This window comes from Pristiophorus japonicus, chromosome 8 (genome assembly GCF_044704955.1).
Source record: "Pristiophorus japonicus isolate sPriJap1 chromosome 8, sPriJap1.hap1, whole genome shotgun sequence".
In the NCBI taxonomy this organism is placed as follows: Eukaryota; Metazoa; Chordata; class Chondrichthyes; family Pristiophoridae; genus Pristiophorus; species Pristiophorus japonicus.
The window spans coordinates 149,602,426-149,624,050 of record NC_091984.1 but is presented as its reverse complement, the minus strand read 5'-3'; the positions used below and the strand labels follow the sequence as shown (position 1 = coordinate 149,624,050).

General features: G+C 56.4%; 1 protein-coding gene across 1 annotated transcript in view; it reads right to left on the bottom strand.

Annotated features, from left to right (window-relative positions):
* The window catches only part of LOC139269184 (probable voltage-dependent R-type calcium channel subunit alpha-1E), a 450,230-nt gene that overhangs the window by 131,263 nt on the left and 297,342 nt on the right, over positions 1 to 21,625 (bottom strand). Inside the window, 1 exon segment of the mRNA XM_070888276.1 lies at positions 2,203 to 2,294. Coding sequence (XP_070744377.1) covers positions 2,203 to 2,294 — 92 coding nt within the window.

The window sequence follows — 21,625 nt, the reverse complement described above, 5'->3', positions numbered from 1 at the left end:
CTCACAGCAACTTCCCACCACACTGTGGAGACACCCGCCCCACCTCTCCACTCACTTCTCCACCCCTCTCCCTCCCCCACCCTCTCCGCCCCTCCCCCTCTCCCCAACCTCTCCGCTCCCCCTCCGCTACCCCTCCCTCTCCAAACTCTCCGCTCACTTCCACACCCCTCCCCAATCCCCAACCTCTCCACTCCCCCTCCCCCAACCTCTACACTCCCCCTCCCCCAACCTCTCCACTCCCTCCCCCTCTCCCCAACCTCTCCACTCCCCCTCCCCCAACCTCTCCACTCACTTCTCCACCCCTCCCTCACCACCAACCTCTCCACTCCCCCTCCCCCTCCAACCTCTCCGCTCCCCTTCCCCCTCCAACCTCTCCGCTCCCCCTCCCCCTCCAACCTCTCCGCTCCCCCTCCAACCTCTCCGCTCCCCCTCCCCCCTCCAACCTCTCCGCTCCCCTTCCCCCTCCAACCTCTCCGCTCCCCCTCCCCCTCCAAACTCTCCGCTCACTTCTACACCTCACCCCCACCCCCAAACTCTTCACTCCCCCCCCCGCAACCTCTCAGTTCCCCCCTCCTCAACTTTTCAGCTACCCCCCCCAACCTCTCCGCTCCTCCTCCCCAAAATCTCTGCTCTCCCTACCCCCAACTTCTCCGCTCCCCCTCCCCACCTCTCTGCTCCACCTCCCCCCACCACTCTGCTCCCCCTCCCCCAACCCTTCTGCTCCCCCTCCTCCCCACCTCTCCGCTCCCTTTCCCCCTCACATCTCCGCTCCCCCTCCCCCACCTCTCCGCTCCTCCTCCCCCCACCTCTCCGATTCCCCTCCCCCCCACCCTTCTGCTCCCCCTCCTCCCCACCTCTCCGCTCCCCCTCCCCCTCACATCTCCGATCCCCCTCCCCCCACCTCTCAGCACACTTCCACACCCCTATCCCACACCTCGACCTCTCCGCTCCCCCTCCCCCCAACCTCTCATCTCCCCCTCCCCGCAACCGCTCCGCAAACTTCTCCACCCCTCCCCCACCCCCAACCTCTCAGCTCCCCCTCCCCTCCAACTCTCCGGTCACTTTCACACTCACCCCGCTCCCCACAAACCTCTCCCCCACCTCCCCCCAAACCTCTGAGCTCCCCCCGCCGCCACCTCTCCCCCTCCGCCACCTCCCCCCGCCCCCCCCATGACCCCACAAGCACAGTAATAATCCTGGGTAGTCAGCCGTGGCTCAGTGGGTAGCTCTCTTGCCTCTGGGTCAGAAGGCCATGGGTTCATTACCCACTCCTGCCACTTGAGCCCAAAATCCAGATGGGAGGAAACAACTGGAGGGAAAGAGGAGTAAAAACAAGATCGGGGGCCCCCACGATGGGGTGGGAATGGGGGGGGGAGTAAGAATGGGGATCTGGTGTGCTTTGGTGGGGGATAGAGGGACCGATGTGTTATGGGGGTGGTGTTTTGGCCTGTAGGAGATTGATTCCAATCTGGTCGAGACTGGTGGGGTGAAAGTAAAAGGGAAGAAGATAAGAGATAGGAGCAGCAGTAGTCCATATGGCCCCTCGAGCCTGCTCTGCTACAAAACAAAGACCCTGAATTTATACTGTAACAACAACTTGTATTTATATAGCACCTTTAATGCAGTAAAATGTCCCAAAGCACTTTATAGGAGTGGTATAAAACACGATAAAATTGACTCCAAGCCACATAAGGGCAGATGACCAAAAGCTTAGCTAAAGAGCAGCGTCCTTAAAGGAGTATAAAGATGTAGAGGGAGCTTTACTCTGTATCTAACCTGTGCCATACCTGCCCTGGGAGTGTTTGATGGGACACTGCAGAGGGAGTTTTACTCTGTATCTAACCCGTGCTGTACCTGCCCTGGGAATGTTTGATGGGACCGTGTAGAGGGAGCTTTACTCTGTTTCTATCCCATGCTGTACTTGCCCTGGGAGTGTTTGATGGGACAGTGTAGAGGGAGCTTTACTCTGTATCTCACCCGTGCTGCAGCTGCCCTGGGAGGGTTTGATGGGACAGTGTCGAGGGAGCTTTACTCTGTATCTAACCTGTGCTCTACCTGCCCTGGGAGTGTTTGATGGGACAGTGTAGAGGGAGTTTTATCTGTGTCAGCGCCCACACCCAACAGCTGACCCGCGACCCGCAGCTGAGCGACTGTGTAAAACATCACGCCCACTGCTCTGCAGCACATGAAAGACGAACTCACTGGGAATCCCCGACACCAGCTTCAGTGGTCTCAGCACTCGGACCGCCCTCAATGTGCGCAGGTTGAAGTGCGTCGCTGCCGTGGCCAGGAGCCTGAAAGGCAAGGTAAATGTTGAGACGTGAAAGCAGAACGAAGGCCGCCAGAGGTGGACAGCTCACTGCCCTCCCGCCAAACCTCAGCCACTTGGATACGATGACGCAGACATTTGTGCTTCTGAAAATACCACCATGATTTCAAATTGTAATACTGACACGGATCGCTGGCCGCTAAAATTGTAAATTACTGCGCTATGTACCACCAGTTCCACTGTCTTGCAATGACAGTGATTGGGGTATAAATTCCACTTGCTCAAATCTGCAGCCTCTTTTACATCCAAGACAGCTTTCTTTTTAACATCTGAAATACAGACTCATATATTGACTAAAATAATAGGTACCAGAGAGTTTGTTACAGACTGGAGTATGATTGACGGGTTTGAGTGGTTTATAGATAGAATAACAGATATCCGGGGTTGTGTTACTTACCACCAAGCTCATGGTCTACAGGGCTGTAGTGATACCCGCCCTCCTGTATGGCTCAGAACATGGACCATGTACAGTAGACACCTCAAGTCACTGGAGAAATACCACCAATGATGTCTCCGCAAGATCCTACAAATCCCCTGGGAGGACAGACGCACCAACATTAGCGTCCTCGCCCAGGCCAACATCCCCAGCATTGAAGCACTGACCACACTCGATCAGCTCCGCTGGGCAGGTCACATTGTCCGCATGCCAGACACAAGACTCCCAAAGCAAGTGCTCTACTCGGAACTCCTTCACGGCAAATGAGCCAAAGATGGGCAGAGGAAACGTTTCAAGGACACCCTCAATGACTCCCTGATGAAGTGCAACATCCCCACTGACACCTGGGAGTTCCTGGCGAAAGACCACCCAAAGTAGAGGAAGTGCATACGGGAGGGCGCTGAGCATCTCGAGCTTCATCGCCGAGAGCATGCAGAAATCAAGCGCAGGCAGCAGAAAGAGCGTGCGGCAAACCTGTCCCACCCACCCCTCCCCTCAATGACTGTCTGTCCCACCTGTGACAGAGTCTGTGGCTCTCGTATTGCACTGTTCAGCCACCTAAAGACTCATTCTAAGAGTGGAAGCAAGTCTTCCTCGATTCCGAGGGACTGCCTATGATGACAGGATGGAATCTAATCAAGAGGTTCGGGGGGTTTATATATAGAATAACCGATACCTGGGAGTGAGTTACAGGCTGGAATCTAATCGGGGGGTTCGGGGGATTTATATATAGAATAACAGATACCCGGGAGTGAGTTACAGGATGGAATCTAATCGAGGGGTTCGGGGGGTTTATATATCGAATAACGGATACCCGGGAGTGAGTTACAGGCTGGAATCTAATCGAGGGATTCGGGGGGGTTTATATATGGAATAACGATACCTGGGAGTGTGTTACAGGCTGGAATCTAATTGAGGGGTTCGGGGGGTTTATATATAGAATAACAGATACCCGGGATAGAGTTGCAGGCTGGAATCTAATCGTGGGGTTCGGTGGTTTACATATAGAATAACGGATACCTGGGATAGAGTTACAGGCTGGAATCTAATCAAGGGGTTCGGGGGGATTTATATCTAGAATAACAGATACCTGGGAATGAGTGACAGGCTGGAATCTAATCGAGGGGTTCGGGGGGATTTATATATCGAATAACAGAAATGTAATGCCCCTATATAAAAAAGGAGGCAGACAGAAAGCAGGAAACTATAGACCAGTTAGCCTAACATCTGTCATTGGGAAAATGCTGGAGTCCATTATTAAGGAAGCAGTAGCAGGACATTTGGAAAAGCATAACACAGTCAAACAGAGTCAGCCTGGGAAATCATGTTTGACAGATATGCTGGAATTCTTTGAGGATGTAATGAGCAGGGTGGATAAGGGGGAACCAGTGGATGTGGTGTATTTGGATTTCCAGAAGGCAATCGATAAGGTACCACATAAGAGGTTACTGCACATGATAAAAGTTCACGGGTTGGGGGTAATATATTAGCATGGACAGAAGATTGGCTATCTAACAGAAAACAGAAATAAATTTTCCGGTTGGCAAACAGTAACTAGTGGGGTGCCGCAAGGATTGGTGCTGGGTCCTCATCTATTTACAATCTATATTCATGACTTGGATGAAGGGACCGAGTGTAATGTAGTGAAGTTTGCTGATGATACAAAGATGGGTGGGAAAGCAAATTGTGAGGAGGACACAAAAAATCTGCAAAGGAATATAGACAGGCTAAGTGAGTGGGTAAAAATTTGGCAGATGGAGTGTAATGTGGTAAAGTGTGAGGTTATCCACTTTGGCAGAAAGAATAGAAAAGCAAATTATAATTTAAATGGAGAAAAATTACAAAATGCTGCAGTACAGAGGGACCTGGGGGTCCTTGTGCATGAAACACAAAAAGTTAGTATGCAGGTACAGCAAGTAATTAGGAAGGCAAATGGAATGTTGCCCTTTATTGCAAGGGGGATAGAGTATAAAAGTAGGGAAGTCCTGCTACATCTGTACAGGGTATTTGTGAGGCCACACCTGGAGCACCGCGTACAGTTTTGGTCTCCGTATTTAAGAAAGGATATACTTGCATTGGAGGCAGTTCAGAGAAGGTTCACTCGGTTGATTACGGAGATGAGGGGGTTGCCTTATGAAGTTAGGTTGAGTAGGTTGGGCTTCTACACATTGGAAATCAGAAGAATGAGAGGTGATCTTATCGAAATGTATAAGATTATGAGGGGGCTTGACAAGGTGGATGCAGAGAGGATGTTTCCACTGATGGGGGAGACTAGAACTAGAGGGCATAGAGGCCAAAATTCATCAGCCCACTGCCGCCCACTGCCACCAACAGTCCTCCTGAAGACCCACCCAGCGCCACTTTCGGGGTGGCCTGGAGCGGGCGGGAGGGGAGAGCCGCTGGGAACCGCCCGCTGACATCAGCGACTGGCGCAACTGCGCTCCCGCCCGCTGAGCTCCCAGATTCCTGCAGGCGGGAGTCGGCAGGAGTCAGCGGCAGAACGGGGGTGGACCGCTGGCTGTAGGCTGGTCTGTCCCCGACGGTGAGTAGGAAGATCCGGAAAAAAAGATAAGTGAACATTTTAATACTTTTCTTCAACAGTGACTTACCTGGATGGGGTCCCCTAAAGGTCTTGCGATAGTTTATTTATTTTTTGCTGTTGTTTTATTTGCAGGTCTTCGACCCTCCGTGGGTCCGACTCAACCCTCGGCAGCACTTGGGCGACAAGCACCTCTGCCACTGAGAGTGAGAGCTCCGCCCACTGCCGCCCAGGTTGGCGGTGTACGTCGTCCATTTGCCGCCCGCCGAACTTCGAGGGACCTTCTTCCTGAATATCCCGCCCAAAGTACCGTCCGGTACCTCGGCAGCCATCGGCGACACTTTGGGGGGCATTTTGGGCGGGTGGAGGCCTTGCTGAAAATCGGCCCCATAGTTTCAGAATAAGGGGCCGCTCATTTAAAACTGAGATGAGGAGGAAATTCTTCTCTCAGAAGGTTGTAAATCTGTGGAATTCTCTGCCCCACAGAGCTGTGGAGGCTGGGTCATTGAATATATTTAAGGTGGAGATAGACAGATTTTTGAGCGAAAAGGGAATAAAGGGAGCGGGCAGGGAAGTGGAGCTGAGTCCATGATCAGATTAGCCATGATCTCATTGAATGGTGGAGGAGGCTCGAGGGGCCAAATGGCCTACTCCTGCTCCTATTTCTTATGTTCTTAAATTCTTATAACAGATATCTGGGAGTAAGTTACAGGCTGGAAACAAATCGAGGGGTTCGGGGGTTTATATTTAGAATAACAGATACCCGGGAGTGAGTTACAGACTGGAATCTAATTGAGGGGTTCAGGGGGGTTTATATATAGAATAACAGATACCCGGGAATGAGTTGCAGGCTGGAATCTAATCGAGGGGTTCGGGTGGTTTATATATTGAAGAACAGATACCCGGGAGTGAGTTACAGGCTGGAATCTAATCGAGGGGTTCAGGTGGTTTATATATTGAATAACAGATACCCGGAAGTAAGCAACAGGCTAGAATCTAATTGAGGGGTTCGGAGGGGGGGTTTATATATAGAATAACAGATACCCGGGAGTGAGTTACAGGCTGGAATCTAATCGAGGGGTTCGGGTGGTTTATATATTGAATAACAGATACCCGGGAGTGAGTTACAGGCTGGAATCTAATGGAGGGGTTCGGGGTTTATATATAAAATAACAGATACCCTGAAGTAAACAACAGGCTCGAATCTAATCGAAGGGTTTGGGTGGCTTATATATAGAATAACAGATACTCGGGAGTGAGTTATACCTGGGATTTAATCAAGAGGTTTGGGGGGGTTTATATATAGAATAACAGATACCCGGGGGTGAGTTACAGGCCGGAATCTAATCGAGGGGTTCAGGTGGTTTATATATAGAATAACAGATACCCAGGAGTGAGTTACAGGCTGGAATCTAATCGAGGGGTTCAGGTGGTTTATATATAGAATAACAGATACCCAGGAGTGAGTTACAGGATGGAATCTAATCGAGGGGTTCAGGTGGTTTATATATAGAATAACAGATACCCAGGAGTGAGTTACAGGCTGGAATCTAATTGAGGGGTTCGGGGGGATTATATATAGAATAACGGATACCTGGGAATGAGTTACATGCGAGAATTGATCGAGGGGTTTGAATGCCTGCCTGATTCAGGAAGCTGGTTCTGTTGACACACACAGTTTGCAGTAGGGAGTGACTGGACTGTGATGATGAGCAGGAACCCTGTCTGATTGGTTCCAGGGCACTGAGGCTAATTGTAGTGCTCCAACAAACCCCCCTCCCGCCAATGTCAGCTCAGCACTGTCCGTGGAGTGCATCTAGGGGTGGCTGGTGATGTGCAGGGGTTAAAGACTCCTGGATCTGCACCTTCAGAGCTGGCCCATCAGGGCAGCTGTGTCTCTAGTCTCAATGGTATTTTTACACTCGTGACCTGATGATTTATTTAAAGACCAGCACTGAGTGAAGCTGCTAAGCTCAACCTTTAATTAGTGTTGGTGATAATGGAGTTAGAGAGTTCATTGAACAAGGGACGTTAATCACTCATGAGCCAGGCAGATACAATATTTATTTACCTTAGGCCCAACCCGGGGAGCTGACTGGCATGTTGGGCGGGGTGGCGACGCCTTGTGAAAGGTAACTGACTGGCAGTACAAGCATTGGTGGGGGCGGAGGGTGTCACCCAGCCGAGTGTTGGGGACAACACTACGATTACGACAAGGTGAGGTTGCACTGCCCCGACCCCTTAGTACAACACCTTCTGCAAAGACTGCACTCGCAGGACTGGATCCATCTCCTCCCAGTCAGCTGGACTTGAACCAAAAATCACGCAGGTTTGTCCCTCCACGCCTCCACCCCGTCCGCCCCCGTCCTGTACACTCTTGCTGCTCTCTGCATCCAGGCATATTCTCACCATCTTACACTTTAACTCATTCCTCACCACAGCCTCAAAACTCTGATCCTAGGGACAGGAGGAAGCCATTCTACCCCTCGAGTTTGCTTCGCCATTCAAGCAGATCATGGCTGATGTCAAACAGGGCTGCGTCATCGCCCCAACCCTCTTCTCAATCTTCTTCACCCCCATGCTCCACCTCACAGTTGATAAGCTCCCCGCTGGAGTGGGACGAAGCTACAGAACCAGTAGGAAACTATTCAACCTTGGCCGTCTCCAAGCCAGGTCCAAGACCACTCCAACCTCTGTCGTCGAGCTACAGTACGTGGACGACGCCTGCGTCTGCGCACATACAGAGGCTGAACTCCAGGACAGAGTCGACGTATTTACCGAGGCGTACATAAACATGGGCCTTACGCTAAACATTAGGAAGACAAAGGTCCTCCTCCAGCCTGTCCTCGCTGCACAGCACTGCCCCCCAGTCATCAAGATCCACGGCGCGGCCCTCGACAACGTGGATCACTTCCCTATCTCGGGAGCTTCATATCAACAAGAACAGGAATTGACGACGAGATCCAACACCGCCTCCAGTGCGCCAATGCAGCCTTCGGCCGCCTGAGGAAAAGAGTGTTTAAAGACCAGGCCCTCAAAACTGCCACCAAGGTCATGGTCTACAGGGCTGTAGTAATACATGCCCTCCTGTATGGCTCAGAATCATGGACCATGTACAGTAGACACCTCAAGTCGCTGGAGAAATACCACCAACGATGTCTCCTCAAGATCCTACAAGTCCCCTCGGAGGACAGACACACCAATGTTAGCGTCGTCGACCAGGCCAACATCACCAGCATTGAAGCACTGACCACACTTGATCAGCTCCGCTGGGCAGACCACATTGTCCACATGCCAAACACGAGACTCCCAAAGCAAGCACTCTACTCGGAACTCCTTTATGGCAAACAAGCAGAGGAAATGTTACAGGGACCACCCTCAAAGCCTCCCTGATAAAGTGCAACATCCCCACCGACACCTAAGAGTCCCTGGCCAAAGACCGCCCTAAGTGGAGGAAGTGCATCCGGGAGGGGGCTGAGCACCTCGAGTCTCATCGCCGAGAGCATGCAGAAATCAAGCGCATGCAGCGGAAGGAATGCGCAGCAAACCTGTCCCACCCACCCCTTCCCTCAACGACTATCCATCGGTCCCACCTGTGACAGGGACTGTGGTTCTCGTATTGGACTGTTCAGCCACCTAAGGACTCATTCTAAGAGTGGAAGCAAGTCTTCCTCGATTCCGAGGGACTGCCTCTGATGATGAGGGCGGACCTGTATCTTCACTCCATTTATCCGCCTTTGCTCCATGTCCCTCGATTCCCTTGCCTAACACAAATCTATCGATCTCAGTCTTGAAAGCTCAGCATGACCTCCAGCGTCCACCGCTTTTTGGGTGAGAGAGTTCTAGATTTCTGCTCCCTTATTTCATTCCTGAATGGCTTCGTTCTCAATTTGAAATTATGCCCCCATTGTTCTGGATTCTTTAACAGAGGAAAGAGTTTCTCTATCCTAACCCCATCAAATCCCTTTATTATTTTACAGACCTTGATTAGTCTTCTACATTCTAGAGAATATATACCTAGTCTAGGCAACCTGCCCTCCAATTAAATCGTTTTGTTTATATATAGAATAACAGATACCCCGGGGTGAGTTACAGACTGGAATCTAATCGTAGGGTTCGGGAGGATTATATATAGAATAACAGGTACCCGGGAATGAGTTACAGACTGGAATCTAATCGAGGGGTTCGGGGGTTTACATATAGAATAACAGGTACCCGGGAGTGAGTTACAGGCTGGAATCTAATCGTAGGGTTCGGGAGGTTTACATATAGAATAACAGGTACCCGGGAGTGAGTTACAGGCTGGGATCTAATCGAGGGATTCAGGTGGTTTATATATAGAATAGCAGATACCCGGGAGTGAGTTACAGATTGGAATCTAATCAAGGGGTTGAGGGGGTTTATATATAGAATAACAGATACCCTGGAGTGCGTTACAGGCTGGGATCTAATCGAGGGGTTCGGGGTCGTTTATATATAGAATAACAGGTACCCGGGAATGAGTTACAAGCTGGGATCTAATCAAGGGGTTGAGGGGGTTTATATATAGAATAACAGATACCCGGGAGTGAGTTACAGGCTGGAATCTAATAGAGGGGTTTGGAGGGTTTATATATTGAATAACAGATCTGCGTAATCCAAATGCACCCCCTTCAAAGCCAACATATCCTTCCTGAGGTGCGGTGCCCAGACCTGAAGGGAGTTCTCCAGATGGGGTCTGACCAGAACGCTATACAACTGAAGCATCACTTTCTCCACAAGGTTTGAGGGATATCATGAAAGGTGGGTAGGTTGGATTGAGGGACAGTGTATGAGGTAGGTGGGTGGGTTTGAGGGATATGGTAAGAAAGTGGATATGTGGTATTGAGGGACAGAGTGAGAAGGTGGGTAAGTGCGGTTGAGAGAAAGTAGGTATGTTGGATTGAGGGACATGGTGGGAAGATGGGTAGGTTGGATTGAGGGATAGAGTGAGAAGGTGGGTAGGTGAGCTTGAGGTAAAGTGGATAGGTTGGATTGAGGGACAGAGTGTAAAGGTGGAAAGATGGGTTTGAGAGATATGGTGAGAAGTTGGTAGATGGAATTCAGGGTAAGATGAGAAGATGAACAGGTGAGATTGAGGGATATGGTCAGCAGGTGAGTAGGTGAGAAATCTGGTGAGAAGGTGAAGTTGAGGGATATGGGGAGAAAGTGGGTAGAATGGGGTTGAAGGTTGATGGTGAGAAGGTGAGCCCCACTAATTTGGGTGGGGACAACCGGCAGGGGGAGGGCGCAGTGCAGGGTTGGAGGGGGGGAGACGGTGCGTGGGCGGGGGAGGGGCGGTGCGGGGGTGGGGGGGAGACGGTGCGGTGGTGGGGGGCGGAGGGGCGGTGCGGGGGGGCCGCGGGGTGGGGGAGACGGTGCGGGGGTGGGGGGGTTGCGGCACAGGGGTGGGGGGGGGGAGACGGTGCTGGGGGTGGAGGGGCGGTGCGGGGGGGCCGAGGGGCGGTGGGGGGCGGAGACGGTGCGGTGTTGGGGGGCGGAGGGGAGGTGCGGGGGTGGGGGGGGAGACGGTGCGGTGGTGAGGGGCGGTGCGGGGGGGCCGCGGTGCGGGGGTGGGGCGGGGGTGGGGGAGGAGACGGTGCGGTGGTGGGGGGCGGAGGGGCGGTGCGGGGGGGCCGCGGGGTGGGGGAGACGATGCGGGGGTGGGGGGGCTGCGGCACGGGGGTGGGGGGGGGAGACGGTGCGGTGCTGGGGGTGGAGGGGAGGTGCGGGGGTGGGGGGGGGAGACGGTGCGGTGGTGAGGGGCGGTGCGGGGGGGCCGCGGTGCGTGGGTGGGGGAGGAGACGGTGCGGGGGTGGGGGAGGAGACGGTGCGGGGGTGGTGGGAGGGAGATGGTGCGGGGGTGGGGGGGAGGGGCGGTGCGGGGGGGAGACGGTGCGGGGGTGGGGGTGGGGGAGACGGTGCGGGGGTGGGGAGGGAGACGGTGCGGGGGTGGGCGCGAGGGGCGGTGCGGGGGGGAGACGGTGCGGGGGTGGGGGGGTGACGGTGCGGGGGGAGGGGCGGTGCGGGGGGGCCGTGGTGCGGGAGACGGTGCGGGGGTGGGGGGGTGACGGTGCGGGGGGAGGGGCGGTGCGGGGGGGCCGCAGTGCGGGGGTGGGGCGTGGGTGAGGGAGGAGACGGTGCAGGGGTGGGGGGCGGAGGGGCGGTGCGGGGGGGGCCGCGGGGTGGGGGAGACGATGCGGGGGTGGGGGGGCTGCGGCACGGGGGTGGGGGGGGGAGACGGTGCGGTGCTGGGGGTGGAGGGGAGGTGCGGGGGTGGGGGGGGAGACGGTGCGGTGGTGAGGGGCGGTGCGGGGGGGCCGCGGTGCGGGGGTGGGGGAGGAGACGGTGCGGGGGTGGTGGGGGGGAGATGGTGCGGGGGTGGTGGGGGAGGAGACGGTGCGGGGGTGGTGGGGGGGAGATGGTGCGGGGGTGGTGGGGGGGAGATGGTGCGGGGGTGGTGGGGGGGTGACGGTGCGGGGGGAGGGGCGGTGCGGGGGGGCCGCAGTGCGGGGGTGGGGCGTGGGTGAGGGAGGAGACGGTGCAGGGGTGGGGGGCGGAGGGGCGGTGCGGGGGGGGCCGCGGGGTGGGGGAGACGATGCGGGGGTGGGGGGGCTGCGGCATGGGGGTGGGGGGGGAGACGGTGCGGTGCTGGGGGTGGAGGGGAGGTGCGGGGGTGGGGGGGGAGACGGTGCGGTGGTGAGGGGCGGTGCGGGGGGGCCGCGGTGCGGGGGTGGAGGAGGAGACGGTGCGGGGGTGGTGGGGGGGAGATGGTGCGGGGGTGGTGGGGGGGAGATGGTGCGGGGGTGGTGGGGGGAGGGGCGGTGCGGGGGGGAGACGGTGCGGGGGTGGGGGTGGGTGAGACGGGGTGGGGGTGGGGGGGAGACGGTGCGGGGGTGGGGAGGGAGACGGTGCGGGGGTGGGGGTGGGGTAGGGGATGGGGGGGGAGACGGTGCGGGGGTGGGGGGGAGACGGTGCGGGGGTGGGGGAGATGGGGTGGGGGTGGGGGTGGGGGAGATGGTGCGGGGGTGGGGGAGATGGGGTGGGGGTGGGGGAGACGGTGCGGGGGTGGGGGGGAGGGGCGGTGCGGGGGGGAGACGGTGCGGGGGTGGGGGGGAGGGGCGTGGGTGAGGGAGGAGACGGTGCGGGGCGGAGGGGCGGTGCGGGGGGGCCGCGGGGTGGGGGAGACGATGCGGGGGTGGGAGGGCTGAGGCACGGGGGTGGTGGGGAGGGAGACGGTGCGGGGGTGGGGGGGAGGGGCGGTGCGGGGGGGAGACGGTGCGGGGGAGGGGGTGTGGGGGAGACGGTGCGGGGGTGGGGGGGAGACGGTGCGGGGGTGGGGGGGAGGGGCGGTGCGGGGGGGAGACGGTGCGGGGGTGGGGGTGGGGGAGACGGTGCGGGGGTGGGGAGGGAGACGGTGCGGGGGTGGGGAGTGTGACGGTGCGGGGGTGGGGGGGGAGGGGCGGTGCGGGGGGGAGACGGTGCGGGGGTGGGGGAGACGGTGCGGGGGTGGGGGGGAGGGGCGGTGTGGGGGGGAAACGGTGCGGGGGTGGGGGTGGGGGAGACGGGGTGGGGGTGGGGGAGACGGTGCGGGGGTGGGGGAGACGGTGCAGTGGTGGGGGTGGTGATGGTGGGGGGGAGGAGCGGTGCGGGAGACGGTGGGGGGGTGGGGGGGTGACGGTGCGGGGGGAGGGGCGGTGCGGGGGGGCCGCAGTGCGGGGGTGGGGCGTGGGTGGGGGAGGAGACGGTGCGGGGGTGGGGGAGGAGACGGTGCAGGGGTGGGGGGCGGAGGGGCGGTGCGGGGGGGGGCCGCGGGGTGGGGGAGACGATGCGGGGGTGGGGGGGCTGCGGCACGGGGGTGGGGGGGGGGAGACGGTGCGGTGCTGGGGGTGGAGGGGAGGTGCGGGGGTGTGGGGGGAGACGGTGCGGTGGTGAGGGGCGGTGCGGGGGGGCCGCGGTGCGTGGGTGGGGGAGGAGACGGTGCGGGGGTGGTGGGGGGGAGATGGTGCGGGGGTGGGGGGATGGGCGGTGCGGGGGGGAGACGGTGCGGGGGTGGGGGTGGGGGAGACGGGGTGGGGTGGGGGGGAGACGGTGCGGGGGTGGGGAGGGAGACGGTGCGGGGGTGGGGGGGACGGGCGGTGCGGGGGGGAGACGGTGCGGGGGTGGGGGAGACGGTGCGGGGGTGGGGGAGGAGACGGTGCGGGGGTGGGGGGGAGGAGACGGTGCGGGGGTGGGGGGGGGGAGACGGTGCGGGGGTGGGGGGGGGGAGACGGTGCGGGGGTGGGGGGGAGGAGACGGTGCGGGGGTGGGGGGGAGGAGACGGTGCGGGGGTGGGGGGGAGGAGACGGTGCGGGGGTGGGGGGGGGGAGACGGTGCGGGGGTGGGGGGGGGGAGATGGTGCGGGGGTGGGGGGGAGGGGCGGTGCGGGGGGGAGACGGTGCGGGGGTGGGGGTGGGGGAGACAGGGTGGGGGTGGGGGAGACGGTGCGGGGGTGGGGGGGAGGGGCGGTGCGGGGGGGAGACGGTGCGGGGGTGGGGGTGGGGGAGACAGGGTGGGGGTGGGGGAGACGGTGCGGGGGTGGGGGAGACGGTGCAGTGGTGGGGGTGGTGATGGTGGGGGGGAGGAGCGGTGCGGGGGGGCCGTAGTGCGGGAGACGGTGGGGGGGTGACGGTGCGGGGGGAGGGGCGGTGCGGGGGGGCCGCAGTGCGGGGGTGGGGCGTGGGTGGGGGAGGAGACGGTGCGGGGGTGGGGGAGGAGACGGTGCAGGGGTGGGGGGCGGAGGGGCGGTGCGGGGGGGGACCGCGGGGTGGGGGAGACGATGCGGGGGTGGGGGGGCTGCGGCACGGGGGTGGGGGGGGGGAGACGGTGCGGTGCTGGGGGTGGAGGGGAGGTGCGGGGGTGGGGGGAGACGGTGCGGGGGTGGGGGAGATGGTGCGGGGGTGGAGGGGGAGATGGTGGGGGGGGAGGGGGTGCGGGTGTGTGGGTGGGGGAGGGGGTGCAGTGGTGTGGGAGGGGTGACGGTGGGGGGGAGGGGCGGTGCGGGTTTGGGGGGAGACGGTGAGGGGGAGATGGTGCGGGGTGAGGGGCGGTGCGGAGGGGCCGTGGTGCAGGGGTGGGGGGGGAGACGGTGCAGGGGGAGGGGCGGTGCAGGGGTGGGGGGGAGACGGTGCGGGGGTGGGGGAGATGGTGCGAGGGTGGGGGGGGGTGACGGTGCGGAGGTGGGGGGGGAGGGGCGGTGCGGGGGTCGGGGAGACGGTGCAGTGGTGGGGGGGGTGACAGTGATGAGGTGGGGGGGGTGGGGGCGGGGGAGACGGTGCGGGGGTGGGGGGGGAGACGGTGCGGGGGTGGGGGTCGGGGAGACGGTGCAGTGGTGGGGGGGGTGACAGTGATGAGGTTGGGGGGGGTGGGGGCGGGGGAGACGGTGCGGGGGTGGGGGTGGGGGAGACGGTGAAGTGGTGGGGGGGGGGTGACGGTGCGGGGGTGGGGGGAGGGGTGGTTCCGGGGGGGCCGCGGTGCGGTGGGTGGACGGTGCGGGGGTGGGGGAGACGGTGAGAGGGTGGGGGGGCTGCTGGTGCGGAGGGGTGTGTCTGCTGTGGGTGGAAACGGACATCGAGCTGCTTTCACAGGCAGACACTGGAGGGGCCCCGAGAACCCAAGGGTAAAATTGATGGTGAATGCTGGTTACAGATGACTAACTGCGTTATTTACCATCATGTTATCGCTGACAGACAACTCTTTTCATTTTACCTCCCTCTCGGCTTCCCATTATCGCCATCAGTAGAGCACAAAGAATAACTTGTGTTGTTTACTTTCTGCTCTCTTGCCCTGAGGGACGTGTCAGATGGAGGGATTCTTTCAGCAATTTTGTTTTTATAGCTCCCAACCTCGTCATACTCCTCAGGCCTCGCTGATAGGAGGATGTTAATTATTGACGAGGCTTTTGAAAGGAATGCCGTCAGTTCTCCCTGGGCTCATTCAGGTCGAAGCTCCTTATAGTGATTATCTTTGCTATTTGTCACAGCCTGGCCCAAGGCTGTGTCTCTCTCTCTCGCTCAGTCTCACCCGACTTGTGAGCCTCTCCATCGATCTCAAACACTTACAAATAGTTCACCTGGGACAGCATTTTCACCGTCCCCCGTTCCAAACCACTCACCATCTCTGAGCATGAATTTGTCAAAGAGGATTCCTTATCATGAGCCCAAACTAAAGTGTGGCCCCGTTTGGATTAACGTTAGCACCTCTCGATCTGACTTGTTGGCTGAGTGGGCCGCCCCGACCTATGTGAGTGCACCATCGCAGGTCGGGGCTATAAATAGAGCTGGAGCGTGGGCCCTGGAACATCGTGGGTGAAGGTGCAGCAAATGAGAGTACGGGGCCCAGAAGATGCGAAGGCCCAGGGGCAGCACGGGTCAGCCCACACTGCGATATGTGTGCGCACTAGGTCCATGCAGCAGAGCTGGTCTCCAGTCGTCCTGGTTAACCCTTGCCACTGGACCAAGGCTTAGCTCTATCAAGCCCATGTGGTGGCTGGTGTGCAACGGCCACCCCACGTTAAAACAATCCACACACAGGCATCTTCTATCCCCTCAAGTGGAGTTCAGGACTGGAATATCGGGTTCTTCATTGAAACATCTGTGAACATTAGCGCTCATGTGGAAGCAAGTCATCCTCGTTCGAGGGACTGCCTATGATGATGATGATGTATGAGTGGCAGAACTCTCCCCTCTGAGTGGGAAGGTTGTGGGTTCGAGCCCCACTCCAGCGACTTGAACACAAAATCCAGGCCAACACTTGCAGTACGTTACGGAGGGAGTGCTGCACTGTTTAGGTGCCGTCTTTCAGATGAAACTTTAATGCCCTCCCACAGCCCAAATCTGAGGAATTGTCCCCAGTGTCCAGGCCAACATTTGAGGGATATGTTGACTAGATGGGTGGGATTGAGGGATATGGTCAGAAGGGGTCTCGGTTCAATGTCTCCTCCAAAAAACAGCACATCTGACTGTGCAGCACTCCCTCGGTACTACACTGTAGTGTCAGCCTGGATTACGTACTCAGAAAAGAATAATAAGAATAAAAGCGGACAAATCGCCCGGGATGCACCTCGGCACTGAATTGGGACATGACGGCACACCCAGCCCAGTGGACCCTGCAAAGTCCGCCTTAGTAACATCGGCGGACTTGTGCCAAAAGTGGGAGAGCTGCCCCACAGACTAGTCAAGCACCAGCCTGACATAGTCCTACTCACAGAATCAGACCTTTCAGCCAATGTCCCAGACTCCTCCATCACCCGAGGTGGCAGCTCAGTGGTACACAGTCGGGAGGGAGTGGCCCTGGGAGTCCTCAACATTGACTCCGGACCCCATGAAGTCTCATGGCATCAGGTCAAACACGGGCAATAAAACCTCCTGCTGATTACCACCTCCCGCCCTCCCTCAGCTGATGAATCAGTACTCCTCCATGTTGAACACCACTTGGAAGAAGCACTGCGAGTAGCAAGGGCACAGAATGTACTCTGGGTGGGGGACTTCACTGTCCATAACCAAGAGTGTCTCGGAAGCACCACTACTGACCGAGCTGGCCGAGTCCTGAGGACACAGCTGACAGACTGGGCTTGCGGCAGGTGGTGAGAGAACCAACGTGAGGGAAAAACCTATTGAACTCATCCCCACCAATTTACCTGTCGCAGATGCATCTGTCCATGACAGAATTTGTAGCAGTGACCACCGCACAGTCCTTGTGGGGACGAAGTCCCGTCTTCACACTGAGGACACCCTCCATCGTGTTGTGTGGCAGTACTACCATGTTAAAAGGACTAGATTCAGAACAGATCTAGTAGCTTAAAACTTGGCATCCATGAGGCGCTGTGGGCCAGCAGCAGCAGCAGAATTGTATTCCACCTCATGTAACCTCATGGCCCGGCGTATCCCTCACTCTACCATCACCATCAAGCCTGGGGACCAATCCTGGTTCAAATGAGGAGTGTAGAAGAGCATACCAGGAGCAGCACCAGATGTACCTGAAAATGAGGTGCCAACCTGGGGAAGCTGCAACACAGGACTACATGCATGCTAACCAGGGGAAGCAGCATGCTATAGACAGCTCTCAGCGATCCCACAATCAACGGATCAGATCAAAGCTCTGCAGTCCTGCCACATCCAGCCGTGAATGGTGGTGGACAATTAAACAATTAACGGGGGGGAGGAGGAGGCTCGATGAATATCCTCATTCTCGATGATGGCGGAACCCAGCACGTGAGTGCAAGAGACAAAGCTGAAGCGTTTGCAACCACCTTCAGCCAGAATTGCCAAGTGGATGATCCTGAGGTTCCCACCATCACAGAAGCCAGTCTTCAGCCAATTCGATTAATTGCACGTGATATCAGGAAACGGCTGAGCGCACTGGATACAGCAAAGGCTATGGGCCCCGACAATATCCCGGCTGTCGTGTTGAAGACATGTGCTCCAGAACTAGTCGCGCCTCTAGCCAAGTTGTTCCAGTACAGTGACAACACTGGCATCTATTCGACAATGTGTAAAACTACCCAGGTATGTCCTGCCCACAAAAAGCAGGACAAATCCAATCCGGCCAATTACCGTCCCATCAATCTACTCTCAATCATCAGTAAAGTGATGGGAGGTGTCTTCAACAGTGCTATCAAGCGACACTTACTCACCAATAACCTGCTCACAGATGCTCAGTTTGGGTTTTGCCAGGACCACTCGGCGTCAGACCTCATTACAGCCTTGGTCCAAAGGCAAGAGTGTCATCAAGGCAACATTTGACCGAGTGTGACATCAAGGAGCCCTAGTAAACCTGAAGTCAATGGGAATTGGAGAAAATTCTCCTGACTGGAGTCATACCTAGCACAAAGAAAGATGGTTCTGGTTGTTGGAGGTCAATCATCACAGACCCAGGACATCGCTGCAGGAATTCCTTCGGGGCAGTGTCCTAGACCCAACCATCTTCAGCTGCTTCATCAATGACCTTCCCTCCATCATAAGGTCAGAAGTGAGGTTATTCGCTGATCACTGCACAGTGTTCAGTTCCATTCGCAACTCCTCAAAAAATGAAGCAGTCCGTGCCCGCATGCAGCAAGACCTGGATGACATTCGGGCTTGGGCTGAAAAGTGGCAAGTAACATTCGTGCCACACAAGTGCCAGGCAATGACCATTTCCAACAAGCGAGAGTCTAACCACCTTCCCATGACATTCAACGGCATTACCATCGCCCAATCTCCCACCATCAACATCCTGGGGGGTCACCATTGACCAGTAACTGGACCAGCCACATAAATACTGTGACAACAAGAGCAGGTCAGAGGCTGGGTATTCTGTGGCGAGTGTCTCACCTCCTGACTCCCCAAAGCCTTTCCACCATCTACAAAGCACAAGTCAGGAGTGTGATGGAACTTCTCCACTTGCCTGGATGAGGGCAGCTCCAACAACACGCAAGCAGCTCGGCACCATCCAGGACAAAGGAGCCCGCTTGATCGGCACCCCATCTACCAACTTCAACATTCACTCCCTCCACCACCGGCGCACCGTGGCTGCAGTGTGTACCATCTACACCATGCACTGCAGTAACTCACCAAGGCTTCTACAGCAGCACCTCCCAAACCCGCGATCTCTTCCACCTAGAAGGACCAGGGCAGCAGGTGCATAGGAACACCACCACCTCCACATTCCCCTCCAAGTTACACACCATCCTGACTGGGAAATATATCGGCCATTCCTTCATCGTCGCTGGGTCACAATCCTGGAACTCCCTCCTTTACAGCACTGTGGGAGCACCTTCACCACACGGACTGCGATGGTTCAAGAAGGCGGCTCACCACCACCTTCTCAATTACTCATCCCAGGATTGAATTAAAAAAGTCTCTGGTATGGGACCAGAAGCCATGATCTTCTACCTTAGAGAGTGCTCCCCACTGAGACAAACTGACAAACTCTAAGAGCACGTTTCCCAGCCAGAACCTTGGGCCAAGAAGGAGGAGGGAGTGGGAGAGAGAAGGGATGGGAGGGGAGAGGAGAGGAGGAAGATAGACTAGCAACATAAGAGTTAAAAGGATGCTTTCGCTCAATCAGATGTGGTCCGGTGTATTAAAGTCGAGGAATAATTGTGTTGCTGGAGTTTGCTGTGTGTAAACATATTTAAATACAAATGTCATTGTAGACTTGTTTTGGGCAAATTACTCTTCCTCTATCTGAGGATTCTTGTGTTCATTTCTGTAGAAGGGACACATAAAAATAGAGGGAATAAGGGACAAGCTGTAACTCACACTGTCCAACACACACGGCTCCCGAAACTGATCCCACTATGTCAAACCACTTTTTAACAGCTGTTTATTCTCTCTCTATATCTCTCCCCAACTGCCTCTCTCTTTCTATCTCTCTCTCTCGTCCTCACTGTGTCTATCTTCAGACTCTGTCTCCCTCTCTCTCCCTTTTCTCTGTCTCCCTTCCTCTGTCTTTCTTCGTTTCTCTCCGTGTCCCTCCCTCTTTCGGTGGCACTTTCTCTCTCCCTCTGTTTCTCCTCTCTCCCTCTTTTGCATTCTATCTGGTTCCCTTTCTTTTTCTTCCACTCCACCTTTTCTATCTCTTTATCGCCTTCTCTGTTGCTCTCTTTGACTTCCTTTCTCATTCTCGCAAATCCCTCTCATTTTTGCTGTACCTATATATTTCTATGTTTCTCGCCCCGTGTCAGTTTTCCTTCTTCGATCTCTGCCGTTGGATATAAATATTTGAAAATGAAGAATTTACAGGGAGGTGGGGAACGAGCAGGGCTGTGCGACTAATTGGTTCGCTGTAGCTACGAGCATGGGCAGGATGGCCTGAACAGCCTCCTTCTGTGCGGTATGATTCTGTGATTCTCTTCCTCCCAGCTTTGACAGAAAGGATGAGCAGAGTTTTTATACAGAACATGTGAACAAGGTAATTGGATGGTTACCTGGCAGCCAAGCAATCTCCATGGTGATCAGCTGCAAGGATTGCAGGCTGCCAAGGCGAGGTGACATTTCAGCGGCTGCAATGCACAGAGCCCAGAACAGAGATGACAGAGAATTCATCTGTGCTCCGTGATGGCCCCGGTAACCAAAATGGGAAGTGACTCACGGCTTCCTGACACACTTTGGTCAGCAACGGCGCTGGTTGGGCAAACAACACACCTCATCAAACATTGACGAATTGGTACTGGAATAATGGTACCTCCCACAGTGATGGGTATTAGATTAATGGTATCTCCCACAGTGGTGGGTATTGGAATAATGGTATCTCCCACATGCGTGGGTATTAGATTAATGGTACGTCCCACAGTGATGGGTATTAGATTAATGGTATCTCCCACAGTGATCATGGAATCATAGCAATTTACACCACAGAAGGAGGCTATTTCGGCCCATCATGTCCGCGCCGCCCAACAAAGAGCTACCCAGCCTAATCCAGCTCTGGGTCCGTAGCCCTGCAGGTTACGGCACTTCAGGTGCACATCCAAGTACTTTTTAAATGTGGTGAGAGTTTCTGCCTCTACCACCCTTTCAGGCAGTGAGTTCCAGATCCCCACCACCCTCTGGGTGAAGATATTTCCCCTCAAATCCCCTCTAAACTTGCCAACAATTACTTTAAATCTATGCCCCTTGGTTCTTGACCCCTCTGCTAAAGAAAATAGGTCCGTCCTATCCACTCTATCTAGGCCCCTCATCATTTTATACACCTCAATAAGGCCTTCACTCAGTCTCCTCTGTTCCAGAGAAAACAAACCCAGCCTATCCAATCTTTCCTCATAGCTAAAATTCTCCAGTCCAGGCAACATCCTCGTAAATCTCCTCTGTACCCTCTCCAGAGCAATCACATCTTTCCTGTAATGTGGTGAAACATAGAAACATAGAAAATAGGTGCAGGAGTAGGCCATTCGGCCCTTCAAGCCTGCACCGCCATTCAATGAGTTCATTGCTGAACATGCAACTTCAGTACCCCATTCCTGCTTTCTCGCCATACCCCTTGATCCCCCTACTAGTAAGGACTACATCTAACTCCTTTTTGAATATATTTAGTGAATTGGCCTCAACAACTTTCTGTGGTAGAGAATTCCACAGGTTCACCACTCTCTGGGTGAAGAAGTTGCTCCTCATCTCGGTCCTAAATGGCTTACCCCTTATCCTTAGACTGTGACCCCTGGTTCTGGACTTCTCCAACATTGGGAATATTCTTCTGCATCGAACCTGTCTAAACCCGTCAGAATTTTAAACGTTTCTATGAGATCCCCTCTCATTCTTCTGAACTCCAGTGAATATAAGCCCAGTTGATC